The 23241-nt window shown below is 36.3% G+C and overlaps 2 protein-coding genes across 5 annotated transcripts; both read left to right on the forward strand.

Moving 5' to 3' along the window:
* The first annotated feature begins 450 nt into the window (after positions 1-450).
* LOC122136141 (aquaporin-1-like) lies at positions 451-10768 on the forward strand. Of its 3 annotated transcripts, none has more exons than XM_042717744.1 (5): positions 451-884; positions 1717-1881; positions 2038-2118; positions 3189-3394; positions 10504-10768. In XM_042717744.1, exons 1-4 carry the CDS (start codon positions 519-521, stop codon positions 3384-3386), a joined length of 810 nt encoding a protein of 269 aa, XP_042573678.1. In that variant the 5' UTR covers positions 451-518; the 3' UTR covers positions 3387-3394; positions 10504-10768. The 3 variants fall into 3 exon arrangements, with proteins under 3 accessions (XP_042573678.1, XP_042573677.1, XP_042573679.1); XM_042717745.1 differs by having other exon boundaries at positions 453-884; positions 3189-3366; XM_042717743.1 differs by lacking the exon at positions 10504-10768 and having other exon boundaries at positions 3189-3689.
* A 2649-nt stretch (positions 10769-13417) lies between these two features.
* LOC109109628 (gastrula zinc finger protein XlCGF57.1-like) lies at positions 13418-18973 on the forward strand. Of its 2 annotated transcripts, none has more exons than XM_019122719.2 (3): positions 13418-13565; positions 14636-14847; positions 17345-18973. In XM_019122719.2, exons 2-3 carry the CDS (start codon positions 14790-14792, stop codon positions 18643-18645), a joined length of 1359 nt encoding a protein of 452 aa, XP_018978264.2. In that variant the 5' UTR covers positions 13418-13565; positions 14636-14789; the 3' UTR covers positions 18646-18973. The 2 variants fall into 2 exon arrangements, with proteins under 2 accessions (XP_018978264.2, XP_018978270.2); XM_019122725.2 differs by lacking the exon at positions 13418-13565 and adding an exon at positions 14374-14417.
* Positions 18974-23241: the final 4268 nt, after the last annotated feature.

The following is a 23241-nucleotide window of genomic DNA, read 5'->3' on the forward strand; positions in this document are numbered from 1 at the left end:
TGAGAAGTACATAAAAAGTAAACTAAAAGCATACATTCCTATTTTTAGTTTAAAAGAAGTAAACTAATAGTACACTTGAATAAACTTCTTTTTCGTAAGGGTGGCTCTGGGAATGTGACCAAAAGCACAAGTCTTATTGGTTGGCCAAATTTTTCGCAAATTAAAATGTTCATCACATCAAACATGTGTCTTGGTGTGTCCAGGTCTTAAACCTGGAAACCTTTAATAGTGTGTTCCTTATAAGCAATATACATTTGGGTAACATATGACTCCCAAAAATGCAACAGACAAAGATCTTGATTTGAAAATGGATCTACTGGATCTTAATGTTTTTGTTATGTGACATTATCTCTTTTGCAGTTAGCAATTAACTTCCTCCTGCCTTTTTCTGGTCTAAAACTGTGGTTGCTTTGTTAAAACCAGTTTCCTGTCAACCATCTTTCACCAAGTATATTAGTGGTAGCATAGCTGGCATTTTCATTTACCAGCTAAAAGGCAGAAAAGGAACAATACTCGGAATGGCACGAGAGCTTAAAAGTTGGTCGTTTTGGCGGGCAGTATTGGCAGAGTTTGTTGGGATGACGGTTTTTGTTTTTATTGGCATAGCCTCTGCCATTGGAAACAAGCATAACAGATATCCCGACCAGGAGATTAAAGTAGCTTTAGCTTTTGGCCTGGCCATTGCCACATTGGCTCAGAGTTTGGGGCATATCAGTGGAGCCCACCTGAACCCAGCTATTACTTTAGGACTTTTGGTCAGCTGTCAGATCAGTTTCTTCAGGGCCTCCATGTATATCGTTGCCCAGATGTTGGGAGCTGTACTGGCAAGTGGCATTATGTTCAAAGTTAGTCCTGACCCTGAATCAACACTGGGACTCAATATGGTAAGTTGTTTTAAATGTAATATTAAATCACAACCACTAATAGTACATTCAGAATTGCATTATGTAGTTGTCACACATTACTTTAACTAGCTAAGATTTTGTATGTTGGTTTCGAATTCAAATTAGTCTTAAATTACAGTTTGATTTAGTCTTTTCTCTTTCCAGTAAATTTTCTTTCTTTATTTTTTGTTTGTTTAACAATGAAATCACACTGGCATATATTCAGGGAAGGTTTACCTATATACAGAGTTTTCAATGGCGTCTCTGGCAGAAAAAGGGTGTCAAATTTGTTTTTACAAAATGTGTTTTCAGGGCCGTCAAAGTTAACGTGCATTTGAAATATGAAATATTTTAAATAATTTTTAATACATAATATTATTTTGTCAGTAAACAATGTAAACACTTTCCAGGTGATATCTTATGTATTGCAATGACAATATAAAATAACAATAATTTTGATTTAATATTTTAAATACAGTTTCTGCTGTCCAAAACAATTGTTTTGTGTATTATCTTTACATTTTCACTTTTTCGTGAATTTTATTTTGTAATTGTTTAAGTTTTACAAAATTAAACATTATGTTACTTTAGGTCCCCGTTCTGACAACATACCCCATGTAGTGTGACTAATAGGTCAGCCTTTCATAAATGGGTGTCTTTTTGTTCTGATAATAATGGTGCAGTTGTTCAAAATTCATCCAAATATTAAAAGGTCTTGAAATTGCATTTATTATCCCGTCTTGCTGTTGTAATGTGACTGTAGTAGTATACTACAGTAGTACTTTACAATTTAATCCAATTTTACAATTTTATTTTCTTATTTTTCTTATAGCTGAGTAATGGAGTGAAAGCCGGTCAGGGATTTGCCATTGAGCTTTTTGCAACCTTTCAGCTGGTCCTCTGTGTCCTGGCCACAACAGACAAACATCGAACTGATGTTACAGGCTCTGCACCCCTAGCCATCGGACTGTCAGTTGGTTTAGGACACCTAGTTGCAGTAAGCAATTGACTTTTCAATAACCAAAAGTAAATGATATGTAGTGATCTTGGAAATTAGATCAGTAGGTCTCCAACCAAGTTTAGTCAAGTCTCTATTCTCTTTATGTTCATTTGCTCATCATAAACTTTACAAGCTCATCATTCCTGTCCCCAGATCAGTTACACAGGGTGTGGCATCAACCCCGCTCGATCTTTTGGACCAGCTGTTATTCTTGAAGCATTTAAAAACCACTGGGTACGTCCTTCCCAATTTTTTTTTTATTATTATATTTTTTATTATTAGATTGTTGTAAGAACAAACTGTAACACTTTAATCTGAGTCCACTTAAGACATTCTACTAACTATATGTAACTTTGCAACTACATGTCAACTAGCAGCAATTATAGTATTAGTAGACTCTCTGCTTAATATCTTCTAACACTTTATTTTGATGCTCGCTCAACAGACCCTCAGCTGACTATAAGTAACTATGAAAGTCAAATTATTCTTCTAGCCCTAACCATAACTAGTTTACTAATAGTCTAATGAGAGTTAATTAACTTGTAGTTGCAAATTTACTTATAGTTACTAGAATGTCTGAAGTAGATTATTAAAATATAGTTTAACCATTGCTGGGTAATCTGTAATCTGGATTACATAATCAGGTTCCAAAAATTAAATATTTGTTATTAGACTATATTACATTTTAAAATACTTCAAGTAATTAGACCAAAGTTCGTTTTTTACTGATTACATATTATTCACATGGTCACATGACCTGCAGATAAACAGGTATATATTATATTTTTACTGAGTGTTTTATTTTGATTGTTATACTTTTAAAAAGTTTTTTTTTTTTTTTTCTTGAGATGCAATTCCTTCACGAACCCCAGTTTGTGAAACTTTGACCTAAAATAATGTTAAATGCACTTAATGTTATTTATAACAATGAATGGAATATATTTATCTTTGTATTTGTATATAAATATGCTACAAGATGTATGTGTTTAATGTGCATGCTTTTTTAATAAAAATAAAACTGTATTTTATTGCTTTATTGCAATTTTATTGCTATATGATTTGGTTATAGTCTATGTTAAAATGCAATGGCAAACTGTCACAACTGTTTTTGCATACTTTGTGACACATTGTACTTCCTCTAAGTTTCTTAGGGCTGAAGGAAAATTATTTTTTTATTTTTTATTTATTTATTTTTTATTTTTTTGGTTTCCTGTTCTTTTGCAAAAATAATAAATAAAAGAAAAACAATGACCATTTTAATTTCTTTAGTATTTCTTAAATGAAATAATTATTTCCTCACATAGATCTACTGGATTGCGCCGATGAGCGGAGGGGTGGCTGCTGCTCTTGTGTATGACTTCTTGCTCTGCCCAAAAAAGGAAGCGCTTCGCAAGCGTATGAATGTTCTGAAAGGCACAGCTGATCCGGACCCGTCTGCGACAGAAGCACTAATCGAACCCCGAACCCCCAGATCTGGTTCTGGTCAGTGGCCCAGGCCCTGAAATGTCTTGTAAATATACCTGCTTGTTATGTCCTTGGTTTTGGTGTGTAGATACCTGAAAACTATACCTACATACAACACCAAAGCATACAATACCATTTCTCTTGTCATTATCCTAACGACAGTTTTATCAGCTTCTTTTCTGGCTAAATTGACTACTTGCACAGCTACTTCTGTGTCCTACTTATAATATCTCAGGAATTTCATGTAATTCAGTGCACTTACAGATTTTTTATTTGGAAGGCAAATTATTTCTGCTTTAAGGGCTGACAGATGACTGAATAAATTAATCTTGTTTTCTGCATTACCGTGACTTATGTTGACTTTTGAATAGGAATATTTATTATACAAATTATATGTAATCAATCTCAAGTATTAATATGCTGGCAGCCCTATACTGGATAGATACAGTTGTGGTCTTACATTCACATACACCTTGCAGAATACAAGGTTTAAATATATATAAAAAATATTAATATATTAAAATATAAATAATATATATATATATATATATTATTATTATTTATATTTTTTTTATTTTTTTATTTTATTTTTATTTTTTTTATTTATATTTTTTTTATTTTAGCTATTTCACATAATCTCATCTTTTGGATTCTGCAAGGTGCATGTAAACATATGACGAGAACCATATATAGTCGGTAAAGGGTTTGGAATAATTAATTTGGAATAATTTGGAATTTTTTTGTTGAAAGAAGTTTGCATTTATCTAATCAGAAAATAAAGTGATATTGAGAGTTATCATTCCAATTTAAAATAACTGCTCTCTATTTGAATCTATTGTAAAATGTAATGTATTCCTGTGATGCAGTGCTGAATTTTCATCATCATTACTCCAGTCTTCAGTCACATGATCCTTCAGAAATCATTCTGATTTGCTGCTCAAGAAACGTTTCTGATTATCATTGTTGAAGATTTTTTTTGCTGCGTAATATTTACAATAATACATAATAAATAGTATATTTATTCTGCAAGGATGCTTTAAATTGATCAAAAGTTACAGTAAAGATATTTCTATGTTACAAAAAGTTTACTTTTGAAGTAAATTATGTTCTTTTTGAACTAAAGTCATCATAGAATCCTGGAAAAAATGTATCATAATTTCCACAAAATATTAAGCAGCAAAAAAATTTTTCCAAAAACATTCAAAACATGAAAAAAATCTTAATTATTCCAAACTTTTGACTGGCAGTGTATGTTTAAAGGTGTAAGTTTTGATCTTTTATTCTTCTATCGCTAATCCCAGAACAACATTATGTCAAATTGGAAGTACATCAGTTTCTGAGACACTAGCATACCAAATTTTCAAAAACAGGTTTCCCTGTTGATGGTCTACTTTTGGGTAAGGCAATGTTGCTGTATCTCTGGAGTGCGATATTGAGGAAAGAGTTTTGATAGAATTAACATTCATATTAACATGGAACATTGATAGAAATACATATGTAATTTTTAAGCATTTGCAAATCTCTAGCAAAATATTCTCAACATTATACTGAGTGTTTTATGAGAACACTTCTGCAAAGCAGTTAACACGTACAAACCGACCTGATGTCAACTTCTGTATCACCTCCAGACTAACGGATACTAAAGCTGTCACACGAGTCAGCAACTTGTTGCCCCTCACAAATTACAACTCATTTAAGCAAGCTGGCCATTGGACAGTATCACAATCTGAATATCTCGCTAACTGTTAAATATAATATCCACTAGTACATTGGAAAAGGAGGATTTGGTTACCTTTTTGGCACAGTCAGAGGTATTGTATGCATGAATCTACTCACATATAGCGTTTTTAATTAGCACTACGCCAAACCCTATTAAGTAACTGCAATTAAACCTCTTTAGGGACAGCTTTTTGTTCGTCAGAAACAATCATCTAGCATCTGTTTTAATACCACTGAAAAACAAGGGGCCATCCCAAAATGCATCAGAATGGAACAGCATTGAAGGGATGCAAAGAATTTAATGTGCATGCCTAAAATTTTTGGCCAACATTCAAATTGTAATCATACGTTTTGGCTTGGTTTGGAAAACTATGATTTATGTTCAGTGCATTTTATTGTTTCATGAGGTAGATGAAATAAACAGTGAAGGAGATCTGTATTATTAGAAACACAGATGGTTGTTTACAAAGTCTTATTCTAAATGATTTCTGACAATAGAATGTACATCTGGTAATCAAGTTTACTGAAAATTTGTGTCCAGCAACTGGAAGCGGCACAACTTAAAGGCCCGCTCACACCAAGTACGATAACGATAATTGTATAAACATGAAAGAGAGTCCACACCATACTCGAAACATAGCATGCTGAGGACATCTGCTGGTCAAAGTTGTGTAAACACAATGACTTTACCAACTGAGAAGGCGGGACTATTCCGCCATGTTGTACATTGCACTTTCTCCCATTCATAAGTAATACACCTCAAACATTACAAAGCACACAATAACTTTAGTTAACTCTACAAGAAGTAAATCCATTTCACCAGCTAATTAATCTTCAGTACTGATGCTATCCACCTTATTTTTCCCATAAGATTGAGTGTGGCCGTTTGTAAATTTAATGTGCCAGTGTCATCCGCTTACAGCTATTTTTGTTTGCACAAAAGAAAACGGCTTACTTCTTCATTGAAAAATAAAGTGGAAAGAGCTACTGCAAAAATAGAAGTTCAGAGACAGAATTCTAAAAATGGCTGCTCACTTGTTTCTCAGGTCTATAAGAGTGCACCGTATCTAAAGTCTTTGATGTGAAGCAGCAGAAGATCATCTACATCCTCTTTCCTTACTTTGAAACTGCAACGTGCGTTGAGAATGAACAAAAAGTTACCGTTCGCAGATGTGAATGCAAATATAGTCTATCGTTATAATTATCTTTATTATTCTTGGTGTGAAAAGACTGATTACCTGTTACCCTTCCTCAAAATACTTCTTCGGGCATCACTGATAAAACACGTTGCATGTTTTCACATAACTGTGTTTTTAGTTAACCTTGGGTTACCACTGTTGGTCTTAAAGGGATAGTTCACCCAAAAAAAAAAATTTGATGTATCTGCTTGCCCCCAGGGCATCCAAGATGTAGGTGACTGTTTCTTCAGTAGAACACAAACCAAGATTTTTAGCTCAAACTGTTGCAGTCTATAGGTGCATTTCCATTACCTTTCAAATTGCGCAAACTGAAATTGCGAATTGAAAATACGCCTAATGGAAACGCATCAATTTTGCAAAAATGGCCATATATCGCAAAAAAGTTTTTACGCTTGCATGAGGTGGTTTTTCAGGCAATGCGAAAAAGGAATAATTTGCACAACTGCAATGGAAACGGGTTTTTTTTGTTTTGTTTTTTCGCATTAACAGGTCACATGGCATACGTAAAAAGTCATATGATCATTCCTCAATGTACTATGACCTCCAAGAAACACTTCATATCAAATCAAATCAAAGTTTATTTATAGAGCACTTTTTTAAAACAACAATTGTTCACCAAAGTGCTGTACAAGCATAATCAAAATAAAACAATTTTACACACAGCAAAAAATAACAGATATTAACACTGACAAAATACATAAAACAGCTCTCATACTGAGTTAAATGCCAGAGTATAAAAATAAGTTTTAAGACTGGATTTAAAAACAGCAAGTGTCTGGGACTGCCTAACATATAGGGGCAAGTTATTCCAAAGCCTTGGGGCTGCGACAGCAAAAGCCCGGTCACCCCTGCTTTTCAGCCTTGTTCGAGGTAGAACCAAGAGTAAACTGTCAGCTGACCTGAGTGCTCTTGATGGATAAAGCGGTTGTATTAAATCAGAAAGGTCACTTGGTGCCAGTCCATTTAATGACTTATAAACTAAAACTAAAACCTTAAAATCAATTCTAAAACTAACAGGAAGCCAATGAAGAGAAGCCAGTATGGGTGTAATTTGTTCACGCTTGCGTGTCCCTTAACAGACGAGCAGCAGCATTTTGTACCATCTGTAACCGTTTTAGGGAAGCCTGATTGATACCTACATAGAGGCCATTACAATAGTCGAGAAGGGTTGAGATAAAAGCATGTATGACCCTTTCAAAATCATTGAAAGACAAAAACGACTTGCATCTTGATAATTGCCTCAACTGAAAAAAACAAGATTTAATTACTGAATTAATTTGTTTATCCAATTTAAAATCACTGTCCATTATAACACCCAGGTTTTTAACATTTGGCTTTACATATGATTTTATAACACTCAACTCTACATCAAGGGGGTCACATGTGTTGCCAGGTCTAAATATCATGACTTCTGTGTTTTCTTCATTGAACTTTAAAAAATTTGAAGCCATCCAGGCCCTACCCTCCTCAAGACAGACCAACAGTGGTGCTATAGAGTTTGCATCTTTCCGATTCAAAGGGAGATAAAGTTGTGTATCGTTTGCATAACAATGAAAGAAGATGCTGTATTTCCTAAAAATGAACCCTAACGGAAGTAGATATAATGAAAATAAGATAGGTCCAAGGATGGAACCCTGAGGGACTCCATACAAGAGCGATGCAGAGGATGACACAAAATCCCCAAGGCGGACTGAGAAACTTCTGTCAGACAAATAAGATCTAAACCACTCCAGCGCAGTTCCTCTAAATGCTCCAACCGAGAAACCAGGATGTTATGGTCTAGAGTGTCAAATGCAGCCGTAAGATCCAGGAGCATGAGGACAGCATAATCAGTCAGTAATAAGTAACAGGTCATTAAAAACTTTCAACAGGGCCGTTTCTGTGCTGTGGAGTGATTTAAAATCAGACTGAAACACTTCCTGCAAACCATATGTGGCTGCTCTCAAGTATAAGGGGTTTTCCCTGCTATTAATGCTTAGACTATTTACACTGCACACGTCTGCAGCGCATTACGGCTCCAAAACGGCCACCGGAGTTGATCGCGGCCACTCTAGTTAATGCTTGTGTTACCAGTCCCGTCACGGCACGTCCCAGAAGCTGCTCTCCATGCTGCTTCTGTCAAGATACATGCATACGCCTCCTTCGATTAAATATAATGGCTAGTGTAGCCAAAATCCAACAAAATCCCATCAAAATCCATTGCCATGAATTATCGCGAGAGGAAAAGAGTTTTAGTCGCATAACATTGGTTAATGGAAACGCCATCATTTTGCAATACTTTTTTATTGACATTTATAAAATATTGCCAAAGTTTTGCGCAAATTTGTAATGGAAACGCACCTTATCAGTCTTATAATGTAAGTGGATGGGAATCATGGCTAAAACATACAATAAAACAAAAAAACAAAACCAAATTAAACCCTGCAGTTTGTGACGATACATTGTTGTGTAAAGACACAAAAAGATCGGTCTGTGCAAGAAACTGAACAGTATTTATATCGTTTTTTACCTCTGATTCACGCAATGTCTGAACTGTTAGAACTCTCCTGAGCGTGTTCTCAGCAGCAGACTTATAAGTGCATTACCTATCTCTCAAGTGGACCATTGACACTCCTAATGGAGCTTGTAGATAGAGTGTCAATGGTCCTCTTGAGAGATAGGTGGCGGAAATGCACTTATAAGTCTTCGATCCGCCAAAAAGCAAGAAGAAGAAGAAGACCTCACGCACCTGCTGCTGAGAACACACTCAGGGGAGTTCTAACAGTTCAGACATTGCGTGAATCAGAGGTAAAATACGATATAAATACTGTTCAGTTTCTTGCACAGACCGATCATTTTGTGTCTATACACATCAATGAATCGTCACAAACTGCAGGGATTAATTTAGTTTTGTTTGTGTATGTTTTAGCCGTGATTCCCATCCACTTACATTATAAGACTGATCATAAGACATTATAAGACTGCAACGGTTTGAGCTAAAAATCTTGGTTTGTGTTCTACTCAAACAAAGTTACCTACATCATGGATGCCCTGGGGATATGCAGATAAACATCAAATTTTCATTTTTGGGTGAACTATGCCTTTAAATTTCTTTGTTTTCTTCTTTTGAGTTTCATTTAATGAGTTTATGTTTATGGCATAGCAGCATGGACAACTGGTTGAATTTGAGAGTAGTGTGTTAGATAAAGCATGTTTACATTCTCCTAATTCACTATGATAAAAGATGGCACGTTCCTGTCAGTCTGTCCACTTTTCACTCCTACACTGCTTTGCTTAATTTTTCATAAAAGATTCAGAAGCCATGCAGTGATGAGAAAAATCTAGCCTACAAAGAAAGAAAAAATAAAATCATTAAGCAAACAAAGATACGTTTTAAAACTGTGTTTAAAAAAAAATGTCTCATGAAAACTTGCTGGCGTAAAAGCTTTTAACTTCCCCTGTAGCAATCGAAACACATACAACAGAGAAGAATAAATATCGGGTGGCTTTTCTTAGGGTGGTGTGACACTTCTGAACAACATTTATTGGGTGACAGAACTGCAAAACCCAAACGTTCAGTTATCAGTTTCCTCACATTGTGCTGATGAGGCATAAACAAACACATGCCGTAGATCTCCTCAAGCCCAGCTGTACTGCAAGACAAAAGCTGATTCCAAAACAAATTAAAGGAGATCGCTATCGTGTAAAAAGGAAAGACATCATCATCTCTGTGAACAATAGTACCAAATCTTAGATAATCCTTGAGCCTCCATTTGACATTCCTATGGAATAGTTTGTGTTATTGCATGATTTTTTTTAAATGTCTGTTAACTGCTGGGAATGATACAATCAAGATTAAAGCTAAATCTGTATGAAGGGTCTCAATTGAAAATGTGTCGCAATATATGTGCCAGCCCTTCCAAGGATACCATGCACATCCAGTTCAATTCTAGACCTATTAAATACCTGTTAGACACTTTATTATAGAATTGATTAGATATGAAATCAGATAAAGATGGATTCATTCATACAGATGATTACGTAAAAACACCTAGCCCACATCCACCATCTTTATTCTGCACCGCTATTCCTGTAACAGACAACCGAAAGTGTAATCTCAGTCTTTTTTATTTCATTTCAAATAATACAATAAAAATGCGTTTCAAAAATTAAAACATTTTTGAGTGTTCTGACTTGTGTTTGTCTTTTTCCTTTCTTCCTTTTTTTTTATTTATTTATTTATTTTTTTGCTTTGCAGGAGCTGAGTAAAGATGGATTACATGCAGAACCACCAGGCAAACTCCTCTCTTGACAGATATAAATTGACTGCGTATTAGATCTGCACATCTGTGTAATACTGCATTGATGGTTTATGACAGATTAAATATATACTGTATTATTCTTAAAATTTAGATGATTAAAGCTCTATCTCCATTACCATTATTGTATGATGAACATCAGAATCTACTGTCTTACTACAAATAAATAAATAAACTAAGTGAAGAAGAAAGGTAATGAATTCATTATGGTTGCTTGTAACTTCACTTAACCCGGAGTTGAAAAGTGACATTAAAGTACCAAGAAATTACACCTTTTTATGTCACTTTATTTAAGTAACGATTCTCACTATTAACTATATTAGTATGCAAATTACTAGCATATTGGCTGTTTATTAGTACTTGCAAACCACATATTAATGCACGACCATATTCTAGATCCCTTAATCCACCCCCAAAATAGAAATTAAAGAAATATAAACATTAAAGAGTATGTGCATTGACTTGTTTTACATCAAAACACCTTTGTAATGTCACCATGGTACAAAGGGTAACCATTATTTAATGTTTAAAAGACTGACATCTGCTGGACATTTTGTCGAAATCCACAGAATTCAGGAACATGCATTAGGAATATTTTGTGAAGTTCACACACGCCTTACTCAGTTTATTGATGGTGGAGTTTGGCAAAATACTGCAACAACAGCTGGAAAGTGGGAAAATACCAGTTTTGAGTAGATTATTGGTGATGTTGTCATAAAAATGGGTTTTAATTATTATATTTACACATCATATCACTGTGAATTATGCCTCAAACGTTCGTTTTAAGAGGCCTATTGTTGAATGTTACACAAAATGAAGGTAAGAGTGACATTTGATCATGGTTTGGTCGATACCTTCAAAATGGTGCCTGGGTGGCGTCACACATAATAAACATACGTGACTGACAAACACTGATAAAAGAGCAGCCAAAAGTGAAGCCCAAGAAACAAGAAATATAAAAAAAAAAATAGAAATGCATAGAATATGTGATTTACCACATATGTGAGTGCAGGGTTATTGAATTAGCTTTTTAAATTGATTGTGCTCTTTGTGTCAATGCTGTTACTTTTACAAGTTACTTTTGAGTTTATTAAAGAAGATGCTTATTCTTCATTAAAGAAACGGAAAGTTATAAAGCTTAAAGCAGTTTAAGATTTTGTTTGAAATTGTGTAAATAGCACTAATAATAAATAGAACAATGTTCTGGATCATCTATTTAAGTTTAATGTTTGTAGTGATTATAATTCTGATTCCTCATGTAGCTTCCTTTAAAATATAGTTACCATAGTGACATTCTGAGTCAGTTAAATTCACTGAGTTGCCTTATTTAAGTAGAACTTCACGCTACAGTCTTGCAGCAGCCATTCATCTTGTAATCATCTGCAGAAAGCATTGTCTGTAAGTTTTTACTATTAATTTGTGTTTAATTTGCTGAATTTATTGTTTATAAAGAAAGAGCTATAGAGCTAAAAGAACTATATACAATAAATAACAGTAAATTGAGACATTATTTTATTCTTAGAGATAACTATAGACACATAGAGATACCAAAGTGAAGGCAGAATAAACAAAGATACAAATTAAACAATTATTTCTTTTTTTTTTTCATGTTTGTATGTGTTCTGGTAGCTACACAAACTAAATTAGCTGCATGGCACTGCTTCACGGGCTCTGAGTGGTTCTCTGTGTGTGCACCGAACTTGAGTTCTTTTGCGTCTTCTTGAGCTTGAACGCTTTACAGTCTCTTGAATGTTTTAAAGGCCGTGTTGCAGGGTTAATTTTTCAACGAATTTGTGCAATTTGCTTGTTGCTAATGAACATTTAAACTGTTATCCATTTTATTTTATGTTGTTGGGTATCACGCTTGAACGCTTAAACATTTTAATGTTGAAAAAGAGAGGTAGGAAGCTGCAAATCATTTAAACATTTGTTGTACTTTCGAAATACAATAGAAATGTTTTGACCGACAGCTATAACCAGTGACGTAAACTACTCTCTTCTCCTCTTCTCTCTACCACAATACAATTGCGTCAAGTCACAATTGGGGATTGAGAATTTACCAAAGCCAAGCCTTGAGATGTCGACTATCTTTTGAGAGACGAGTAGTATAAAGAGGTGACTGGCACAAAATTCAGATAGCGCATACTGATCTTAAAGATAAATACATAGATATACATAGATAGACAGACAGATAGATCGATGGATAGATATACGACCAACAAATTACCAAACGCTATTTTGTACTTCAAATACAACCAGCTTTTAAATACAGTTTTCCACACAAGCCCATCCAAGGGCCATCCAGCTTAGTAGTTTTCACGCGGGCTACGTTTAGCAACAACATTTTCCACCCACCGGAGGAAAGATTAAACGCTTAGAAACGCCCATATAGCTTGTATATGCGTTCTATTTCTAGATGACAAAAGACAAAGTTTACCAGTACGACACTATGACAAAGGTTACTGTAGGGCTGGACAATATATCGAACGATATGAACATGTGCATCTCGTCAGTAAGGTTATTTCCATGATTAGCGCGATATTTCTGAGAATTCACCTGCTTAAAAATGGAGCTGACTTTTATCTCACATTCTGACTTGCCGTAGTTCACTGAGAAGCTACGCTATATCGAGTTCATTATTGAAGATGAATCGCCTTTGATAATGAACTCGATATAGCGTAGCTTGTCAGTTTTTTTATTCAGTGGCGGAAACGGGCTTCCATAACTTATTGTATGTACATAAGTAAAAAGTAATTTTATATCTGAAATACATGAAGTGTTATAATCCTTTTTGGGCTTACTGTTTTAAATTTCTCAAAAAAGCTTTTAATTGCCTAATAAACTATATTTTACTAGTAGGCTATACAGATTTTTTATGTGATGCTTTGCTTTATAGATGTTTTGTCGTTTTAAATAGAATGTGGCGCGTGGGTGAGCCGCTGCTGATGACGTCATCACCAGCGCGCGCTCCCTCAGTCGGCGTCGAGTCTCCTGAGGCGAGGTGAGCGTTTTGCGTATTTAAACAATGATAAAATACACTTTAAACATTTTTGTTTATGCAACAACATGCGAGGTCGTTTCTGCGTTGTTTTTTATCAAGTACAGCGCTGTTTGCGTGTTTGCTGACTTAAAAACCTAGAACAAACGTGAGGAAAACATGCTAAATTCACAAAGACCAGCGCGATTTGTGTGTTTGTGAGAATCATTGTTTCGAAATTTGCAGTGATAATGTTGCTGTAACCGAATGTTTCGTGATATTTGTGAGTGAAATGGATGCTAACCAATTGTATTGCTGCTGTGTTATGTTGTATTTAGTTATTTTTCTGACCTTTACCAATGTTATTGTTCCTTTACATGGTTAAAACTAATAACAGATACTGCTGAGCCTGTATAATGAGCTACGTGGAACTTTTTAAATGTATACATAAATATGAACATATTAATAGATTCTGGATATTTTGCTTTGTGGTACTATTTCTGTTTATAGACGTTTTTAATCGCTGTTCGATTTTGCACTTAAAACTATAACATGTTAATCCTTTCATTAATTTATTTCATTGAATATAGGCTTAGTTATTAGAGAACCAAATTATATTTATCTGATTATGCTCAGTTATTTACCTGTAGATGTTAATGAAGATGCATGCCATCGAATATCTGTTTATGCTTTGCTTTTTTTTTATTCTTACTGTTACTTAGAAATAAAATTATATTATTTTCTATACTTCTAGACAGATATCTTCTCATGTGTTAATACGGGGGCAGAATGAAAAAAATAGGGAAAGAAATGTTAACAGTAAAAAGACTGAAAAAACAGAAATGCATAGAATGTGTGAATTACCACATACTGTATGTGAGTGTTGTTTTACTGAATGAGCTTTTTAAATTGATGTTATTTTGTGTAAGCTGTTTTGATTTTTATTGTAATATAATGATTTATATTTAATATATAATTTAGAGGACATCTGCTTCACTTGCATACTTAAATGTGTAAAATAGCCAAAATAAATAATTACAAAAACTCAGTAACTTATTTATTGTTGACTTGGCAAATCTGCTTCTTCCACACAGCAATTCATGTTCAGTGTAGCTTCTGAACAACAATCACTCAGTCAGTGATTTCACCAATAAATACTGGACTATTCACATCAGCCTACAAGTGAAGACTAGCATCATAAAGAACTGAAATCTACGAAGACTGAGTTTATTAAAGAGGACGGAGAATATGAGAGATCTAGAACCCTGCAGAATGAAACACACTGAAGATACCGGAGAACAAACAGGTTGGTGTTTATTCTTGTTTCTTCTTTATTAATGCTGAAGTTTATGAAGCTTCAAGCAGATTTATATTTGTTGTAATAGGCTCGTGGTTACGCTTTATTTATGCATGTACAGTGCATCTGGAAAGTATTCCTGTGGCTCAGTGGTAGAGCATTGCATTAGTAGCGCAAAAGGTTGTGGGTTCGATTCCCAGGGAGCACATGTTAGGTAAAAAAAAATGTTAGCCTGAATGCACTGTAAGTCGCTTTGGATAAAAGCATCTGCTAAATGCACAAATGTGAAATGTATTCACAGCGCTTCGTGGTTTCCATATTTTATGTTACAACCTTATTACAAAATGGATTAAATTAATTATTTTCCTTATATTCATTAATACCCCATTATGACAATATGATAGTTTGTTTGCAATCTTTGCAAATTATTAAAAATAAAAAAAAATAAAAACGAAAAAAAATCAGATGTAAATAAGTATTCACAGTCTTTGCTATGATGCTCACAACTGAGCTCAGGTGGATCCTGTTTCCACTGATCATCCTTGAGATGTTTCTACAACTTGATTGGAGTCCACCTGTGGCAAATTCAGTTGATTGGACATGATTTGGAAAGGCACACGCCTCACTATATACACTCACCTAAAGGATTATTAGGAACACCATACTAATACTGTGTTTGACCCCCTTTCGCCTTCAGAACTGCCTTAATTCTACGTGGCATTGATTCAACAAGGTGCTGAAAGCATTCTTTAGAAATGTTGGCCCATATTGATAGGATAGCATCTTGCAGTTGATGGAGATCTGTGGGATGCACATCCAAGGCACGAAGATCCCGTTCCACCACATCCCAAAAATGCTCTATTGAGTTGAGATCTGGTGACTGTGGGGGCCATTTGAGTAAAGTGAACTCATTGTCATGTTCAAGAAACCAACTTGAAATGATTCGAGCTTTGTGACATGGTGCATTATCCTGCTGGAACTAGCCATCAGAGGATGGATACATGGTGGTCATAAAGGGATGGACATGGTCAGAAACAATGCTCAGGTAGGCCGTGGCATTTAAACAATGCCCAATTGGCACTAAGGGGCCTAAAGTGTGGCAAATCCCCCACACAATTACACCACCACCACCAGCCTGCACAGTGGTAACAAGGCATGATGGATCCCTGTTCTCATTCTGTTTACGCCAAATTCTGACTCTACCATCTGATATGTCTCAACAGAAATCGAGGCTCATCAGACCAGGCAACATTTTCCAGTCGTTCTTCAACTGTCCAATTTTGGTGAGCTTGTGCAAATTGTAGCCTCTTTTTCCTATTTGAAGTGGAGATGAGTGGTAGCCGGGGGGGTCTTCTGCTGTTGTAGCCTATCCGCCTCAAGGTTGTGTGTGGTGTGGCTTCACAAATGCTTTGCTGCATTCGGTTGTAACGAGTGGTTATTTCAGTCAGAGTTTGCTCTTCTATCAGCTTGAATCAGTCGGCCCATTCTCCGCTGACCTCTAGCATCAACAAGGCATTTCGCCCACAGGACTGCCGCATACTGGTCCCTTTTCACACCACCATTCTTTTGTAAACCCTAGAAATGGTTGTGCATGAAAATCCAGTAACTGAGCAGATTGTGAAAATACTCAGACCGGCCCGTCTGACACCAACAACCATGCCACGCTCAAAATTGCTTAAATCAACCTTTCTTTTCCCATTCTGACATCAGGTTTGGAGTTCAGGAGATTGTCTTGACCAGGACCACACCCCTAAATGCATTGAAGCAACTGCCATGTGATTGGTTGATAGATAATTGCATTAATGAGAAATTGAACAGGTGTTCCTATTAATCCTTTAGGTGAGTGTAAGGTCTCACAGTTAACAGCGCATGTTAGAGCACAAACCAATCCCATGAAGTCCAAGGAATTGTCTGTAGACCTCTGAGACAGGATTGTATCGAGGCACAGATCTGGGGAAGAGTGCAGAAAAATTTCTGCAGCATTGAAGGTTCACAGAAGCATGTAGTCTCTGTTAACCTTAATGGAAGAAGTTTGAAACAAGTCTTCCTAGAGCTGGCCAAACTGAGCAATTGATGGAGAAGGGTTTTGGTTAGTGTGGTGACCAAGAAGCAAATGGTCACTCTAGTTGAGCTCCATGATCATACGTGGAGATAGGAGAAATCTACAGAAGGACAAACATCACTGCAACACTTCACCTATTTGGGCTTTATAGCAGTGTGGCCAAACTCAATCCTCTCCTCAGTGAAGACACGTGAAAATACACTTGGAATTTGCAAAAAAAACACTTAAAGGACCCTCAGACTCAGAGAAACAAGATTCTCTGGTCTGATGAACCTCGATTTAAGAATTATGTGGAAAAAGTGAAGCGCTGTGAATACTTTCCAGATGCACTTTCCAATCTGTTGTTTCATCAGAGCTTGTTTTTATGTCCAATCACATTTCTCTGTTGTTGTTTTTTTTTTTTTAGGAGTTACTGAAATGTAACCGTTTTTACTTCTATTTCAGAGTTGATTGGAGAACATGAGGAGATTGAAGAACTGAGTGAAGCCGAGGAGCAAAATCATGTCAAAACTGGAGAAAAGCCTCAGAGTTTCTCTCAGGAAGATTTAAAGAAAATAAGTGCTAAGAAAACTTTCACCTGCACTCTCTGTGGAAAGAGTTTCGCATACAAAAATAGTCTTAATGTTCACATTAGAGTACATACCGGAGAGAAACGGTACAAGTGTTCACATTGTGACAAGGGATTCAATTGGACAGGACACCTGAAAGCACATGAGAGGATTCACACTGGAGAAAAACCTTACAAATGTTCAAACTGCGACAAAAGGTTCGGTCGGCCTGGAATCCTGAAGGCACATGAGAGGACTCACACGGGAGAGAAACCGCACACATGTGACCAGTGTGGGAAGTGTTTTGCGCAAAAAGGACAACTTACGGCGCATATGAAAATTCATACGGGAGAGAAACCATTCACTTGTGATCAATGTGGGAAGAGATTTGCACACTCAGCACACCTTAAGGTACATATGAACATCCACACTAGAGATAACATGTGCATGTGTGATCAATGCGGCAAAATGTGTTTGAGGGCTTCAGACCTGAAGATGCACCTGAAAGTTCATACAAAGGAGAAGCCACATCCATGTTATTTATGTGGAAAAAGTTTTTCATGTCTACGAAATTTAAAAGTACATCAGAAAATACATACTGGTGTGAGAGAGTACATGTGCTTTGAGTGTGAAAAGACTTTTATTTCGGCGAACAATTTAAAACTGCATCAGCGGATCCACACTGGAGAAAAACCTTACAAGTGTTCACACTGTGACAAGAGATTCAGTTGCTCGGGAATCCTGAAAAGACATGAGAGGAGCCACACTGGAGAGAAACCTTACAAGTGTTCACACTGTGACAAGAGATTCAGTTGCTCGGGAATCCTAAAAAGACATGAGAGGAGCCACACTGGAGAGAAACCTTATAAGTGTTCGCACTGTGACAAGAGATTCCATCTGTCAGAAAACCTAAAAAGACACGAGATGATCCACACTGGAGAGAAACCATATAAGTGTTCATACTGTGACAAGAGATTCAGTCAGGCAGCAAATCAGATAATACACGAGAGGATTCACACTGGAGAGAAACCTTTCAAGTGTTCACACTGTGAGAAAAGATTCAGTGATTCAAGAGACCTGAAAAGACACGAGAGGATCCACACTGGAGAGAAACCGTATCAATGCACTGCATGTGGGAAGTGTTTCAAACAATCTTCTTCTCTACGCTGTCATACAAAAAATGTTCACTGCAAGTAGATCATCTTCAGATCAGGACTTTAAGGTCTGACGCCGCGTCCTCAACAAATATTACACAATAATGCATCAAGCAATAAGATGCCGTCTGGATGAATCTGTGCTAACCAGTCATTACAAGTGACATGACAAAGAAACATTATCTAAACTTTTCACAGGGAATGAAGTTCATCATCATCTTTAAAACCAGCAGTTTCAACTGTGTGATTCAGATCAACTCAAAGATGGAGCTCCCCTAAGAAAAATGTCAAAAAGTGTTACTCTTGTGTATCATTTTGTTTTCTGTCATAAGTCATTGGTTCCCAACCCTGGTCCTGGAGGCACCCCAACACTGGCTATGTTTACATGCACACTTTTTGGTTCAATCGGACTGAATTCATTACGATTGATGACTACGATTGTAGTGTTTACATGAATGCAAAATAAAGTGCTCATATTTATCACAAAAAAAAAAAAGAAGCCCCTCCCCGCGCCCAAAACGGGTTGCCTGTGGATGAGTATCCAAATCAAGGTTGTCCTGCTCCACTTCACAGTTGCCAGGTGAAAGGAGAGTTTTATAATGACAGGACATGCATTTGTACAACACTTTATTCAAAAGGAAGAGCCGCTCTTCCGTGCTCATACGTCATTAGGTTATTTCTGCTTCATTGCTCATGCGCAGTTCTTTCAGTTTCGTCTTTTAATCCGATCAAGTTTTTACATGCACTCTCAATCGTATTAGAAGAGGGATAAACCACCCCCTTCAATCCGATCTAAATTTCATTCCGATCGAGCTCAGTCGGATCAATTAAGGTGTTTATATGAACATTTTTCAATCCGATTGAGCCGTCAATCTGATTACAAATGGATTATTTGGCTGCATGTAAATGTAGCCACTTACACACCAATTTCAGATCTTGGAATCTCTACTAATGAGCCGATGACCTGAATCAGGTGTGTTTGATTAAGGATGCATGCAAATGCAAGGATGCATGTGTTGGAGTGCCTCCAGGACCAGGGTTGGGAACCACTGACATAAGTGATACTATTGTGCTTTCTTATAAGTTTCATATTAAGTTCAGTTTTCTTATAATGCACATTTATCACTTGAAGTTTGCTTACTCTTTCAAGGGGTCATGAACTGCCTTTTTTATTTTGTACTGTTCTCTGAGGTCCCCTTTATGTTATCAAGATTTTTACATCTAATAACATCATAATTTAGAAGTAATTGTAGTATTTTCTGTCATGTTTTGACCCCTCTCATCAGAATGCTCTGTTTGATAGGCGTTTGAATAGGCTTCTTTGCTTCTCTTGTCAGTACAGATGGGTACCAGAACCCAGTATTAAAGGGATACTCCATCCCAAAATGAAAATTTTGTCATTAATCACTTACCTCCATGTCGTTCCAAACCCATAAAAGCTCAGTTTTTCCTCAGAACACAATTTAAGATATTTTGGATGAAAACCTGGAAAAGTGTCAATGTCCATAAGAGATATGAAAGTCGTCGTCAGAAAACTCCATCTGCCATCAGACGTGCAATCTGGGTTGAAAACATCCACGCCAATGAAGAAACAAAGGGAACACTTTTTGTAAGCGAAGCATACGGTCATAGACAAACATACAAAAGGTTCACTTTTTGTAAGCGAAGAAAACACAGATGGAGTATTCTGATGATGACTTTCACACTGCGTACGCTCTTCTGTGTCAGTCGTGACACAAGGATACGTTTTCTACGTGTATTTATGCTTTGATTTGAACAAGAACAGCACATCCATGCAGCGCGGCTGATACAGAAGAGCGTGGTGATGCGGAGAGACACAGAGGAGACAAATTGTTAAATAAAGTTGTTATTTTTCTTTACTTACTTCCGAAGACAAAGCTTTTATGGTTTTGGAACGACATGGGGGTAAGTGATTGATTAAGGACAAATTTTTCAATTTGGGGTGGAGTATCCCTTTAATAGGTAGCCAGGGAAGAGGCTGTAGAATTGGGGTAGTATGATCATATTTTCTTGACCTGGTAAGGACTCGAGCCGCTGCATTTTGGACTACCTGTAGCTTGTTTATTGAAGATGCAGGACAACCAGCTAGCAGTGCATTACAACAGTTCAGTCTAGAAGTCATAAATGCATGAACTAGCTTTTCTGCATCAGAAACAGGTAACATGTTTCGTAGCTTGGCAATGTTTCTAAGATGGAAGAATGCTGTTTTTGTAACATGGGAAATATGATTTTCAAAAGACAAGTTGCTGTCTAATATAACAACCAGATTTTTGACTGTAGAGGTAGCAACAGTTCATCCGTCTAGTTGCAAATTGTAATCCAAAAGATTCTGTGTACTGTTTTTTGGTCCAATAAGTAATATCATCTGGTCTTGTTGAGATATATAGACATCTTTTAAAGTGATGCTGAAAGAGGGCTGGCCTAGATGTGGTTTACCACATCTTTTGAAAGAAAATGAGGCCCTGGTCCTCCACGCACTACTGATACTGCAATAATTCTCCCTGCCAATAAATACTCATCCTTCCTAACAGCTGTCAAAGTAAAGTGAAATCACATTTCAGTTCACAAATCACAGACAATTGCAGTGACTGTGTTTGTTTTCCTTTCTGAGTTGGCTTCTAATTGTTTGTGTGATCGTCAGGAGACCATTTTTACCCTGACAAATTAAATGTTATATTTTGTTTTATTCTGAACTCTCCTGAAATCATTATGACTAATAGATCATGTGGAGGTCACGGACGTTACCTCAAATCTATGGCCAGGACAGAGCAAACCGAAGGCTCCCGGATGAATGGAGCAGTAGGCACGTCATCTGAGACCTTCTGCGTCTGCGTCTTGGCAAGTTGTATTGAAGTGACAAACTACACTTTTTGTTCCGAGCAAACCGTAGGCAGCCAACTTAAAGATATAGGTTAACCTTGCACTCTGACCAGTGTTGGAAAAGTTACTCTAAAAAAAAAAGTAATTGATTAGTTACTATATAGTTACTAATTACATCTTCAACAGTGTAATTAGATTACTGCACAAATTACTCTCTCCAAAAAGTATTTAATTACTTATTACTTTCTAAATCGTATATCAAATTTAATGAATTACAAAAGGATAGACATGAAATGGTAAAAAATATAAAAAATCTGGTCACACTTTAGATTAGGGTGTGATTCTCACTATTAACTAACTATACTTTTGCCTCAATAAACTCCTAATTGCTGCTTATTAATACTTAGTAAAGTAGTTGAAAGATTAAGGATTTAGAATAAGGTCTTGTAGAATAAGACATTAATATGTGCATTTTAAATAATAATAAACAGCCAAAAATATGTATGCAAATTACACCAAAGTACAATAGTTAACGTATCTTACGGTGTTCGGGAGTGCTCAAAAAGGGCTTAAGCACTGAATTTTGAATTGATTTCTTCTTGTAAACTCTAAGATGTAAGTACAGTATTACAGTATGTAATTTGGCCATCTGAATATTTTCACACACATACACAGATTTGAATGATTCCTTTCCCAAATTGCATTGACTGCTCTTCAGGAGTTTAGGGCACCGGATAGCAGGACACTTAACTGTTTTATTACCAATGCTTTCATTATTTTTTTTTTTAAGATGATTTTCCTGTTGTAGCTATGCAAAGATTTGATTTCAAAAACAGGACCATAGCTATTAAACTATATCTTATGATTTTGTGGTCGCTCCATCCCAAAATGAACATTTTGTCATTAATCACTTACCTCCATGTCGTTCCAAACCCATAAAAGCTCAGTTTGTCCTCAGAACACAATTTAAGATATTTTGGATGAAAAACCTGGAGGCGCTGTGACTGGTCCCATAGATTGCCAAATAAATAAACAGTGTCAAGGTCCAGAAAAGGTATGAAAGTCGTCGTCAGAAAACTCATCTGCCATCAGACGTGCAATCTGGGTTATATGAAGAGACGGGAACACGTTTTGTAAGTGAAGAAAACAAAAATAACGACTTTATTCTATAATTCCTTTGTCAGCGGTCTCCTCTGTGTCTCTCATTATCACAGTATGCTGCGTATGCTGTGTCATCCACGCCAAAAGTATGTGCTGTTTCTACGTGTATTTAGCTTGATTTGAAACAAAACAGTGCATCCTTGTGGCGCGCATGACACAGAAGACGCATACACAGCATACGGTCATAATGAGAGACACAGAGGAGACCATTATTTTTTTTTTCTTCACTTACAAAAAGTGTTCCCCGTCGCTTCATATAACCCAGATTGCACGTTCTGATGGGGCAGATGGAGTATTCTGATGATGACTTTCAAACTGCGTATGCTCTTCTTGTGTCAGTCGTGACACAAAGGATACGTTTTCTACGTGTATTTATGCTTTTGATTTGAACAAGAACAGCACATCCATGCAGCGCGGCTGATACAGAAGAGCGTGGTGGATGCGGAGAGACACAGAGGAGACAAATTGTTAAATAAAGTTGTATTTTTCTTTACTTACTTCCGAAGACAAACGAAGCTTTTATGGTTTTGGAATGACATGGGGGTAAGTGATTGATTAAGGACAAATTTTTCAATTTGGGGGGTGGAGTATCCCTTAATAGGTAGCCAGGGAAGAGACTGTAGAATTGGGGTATATG

This window comes from Cyprinus carpio, chromosome B2 (genome assembly GCF_018340385.1).
Source record: "Cyprinus carpio isolate SPL01 chromosome B2, ASM1834038v1, whole genome shotgun sequence".
Lineage (NCBI taxonomy): Eukaryota > Metazoa > Chordata > Actinopteri > Cypriniformes > Cyprinidae > Cyprinus > Cyprinus carpio.

Excerpts from the sequence above, each read along its gene's own strand:
- LOC122136141 (XM_042717744.1), top strand. The coding sequence starts at position 519 with ATGGCACGAGAGCTTAAAAGTTGGTCGTTTTGGCGGGCAGTATTGGCA. Across the intron at positions 885-1,716 it reads CAACACTGGGACTCAATATG|CTGAGTAATGGAGTGAAAGC; the intron begins GTAAGTTGTTTT and ends TTTTTCTTATAG. Across the intron at positions 2,119-3,188 it reads AAGCATTTAAAAACCACTGG|ATCTACTGGATTGCGCCGAT; the intron begins GTACGTCCTTCC and ends TTCCTCACATAG.
- LOC109109628 (XM_019122719.2), top strand. The coding sequence starts at position 14,790 with ATGAGAGATCTAGAACCCTGCAGAATGAAACACACTGAAGATACCGGA. Across the intron at positions 14,848-17,344 it reads AGATACCGGAGAACAAACAG|AGTTGATTGGAGAACATGAG; the intron begins GTTGGTGTTTAT and ends CTTCTATTTCAG.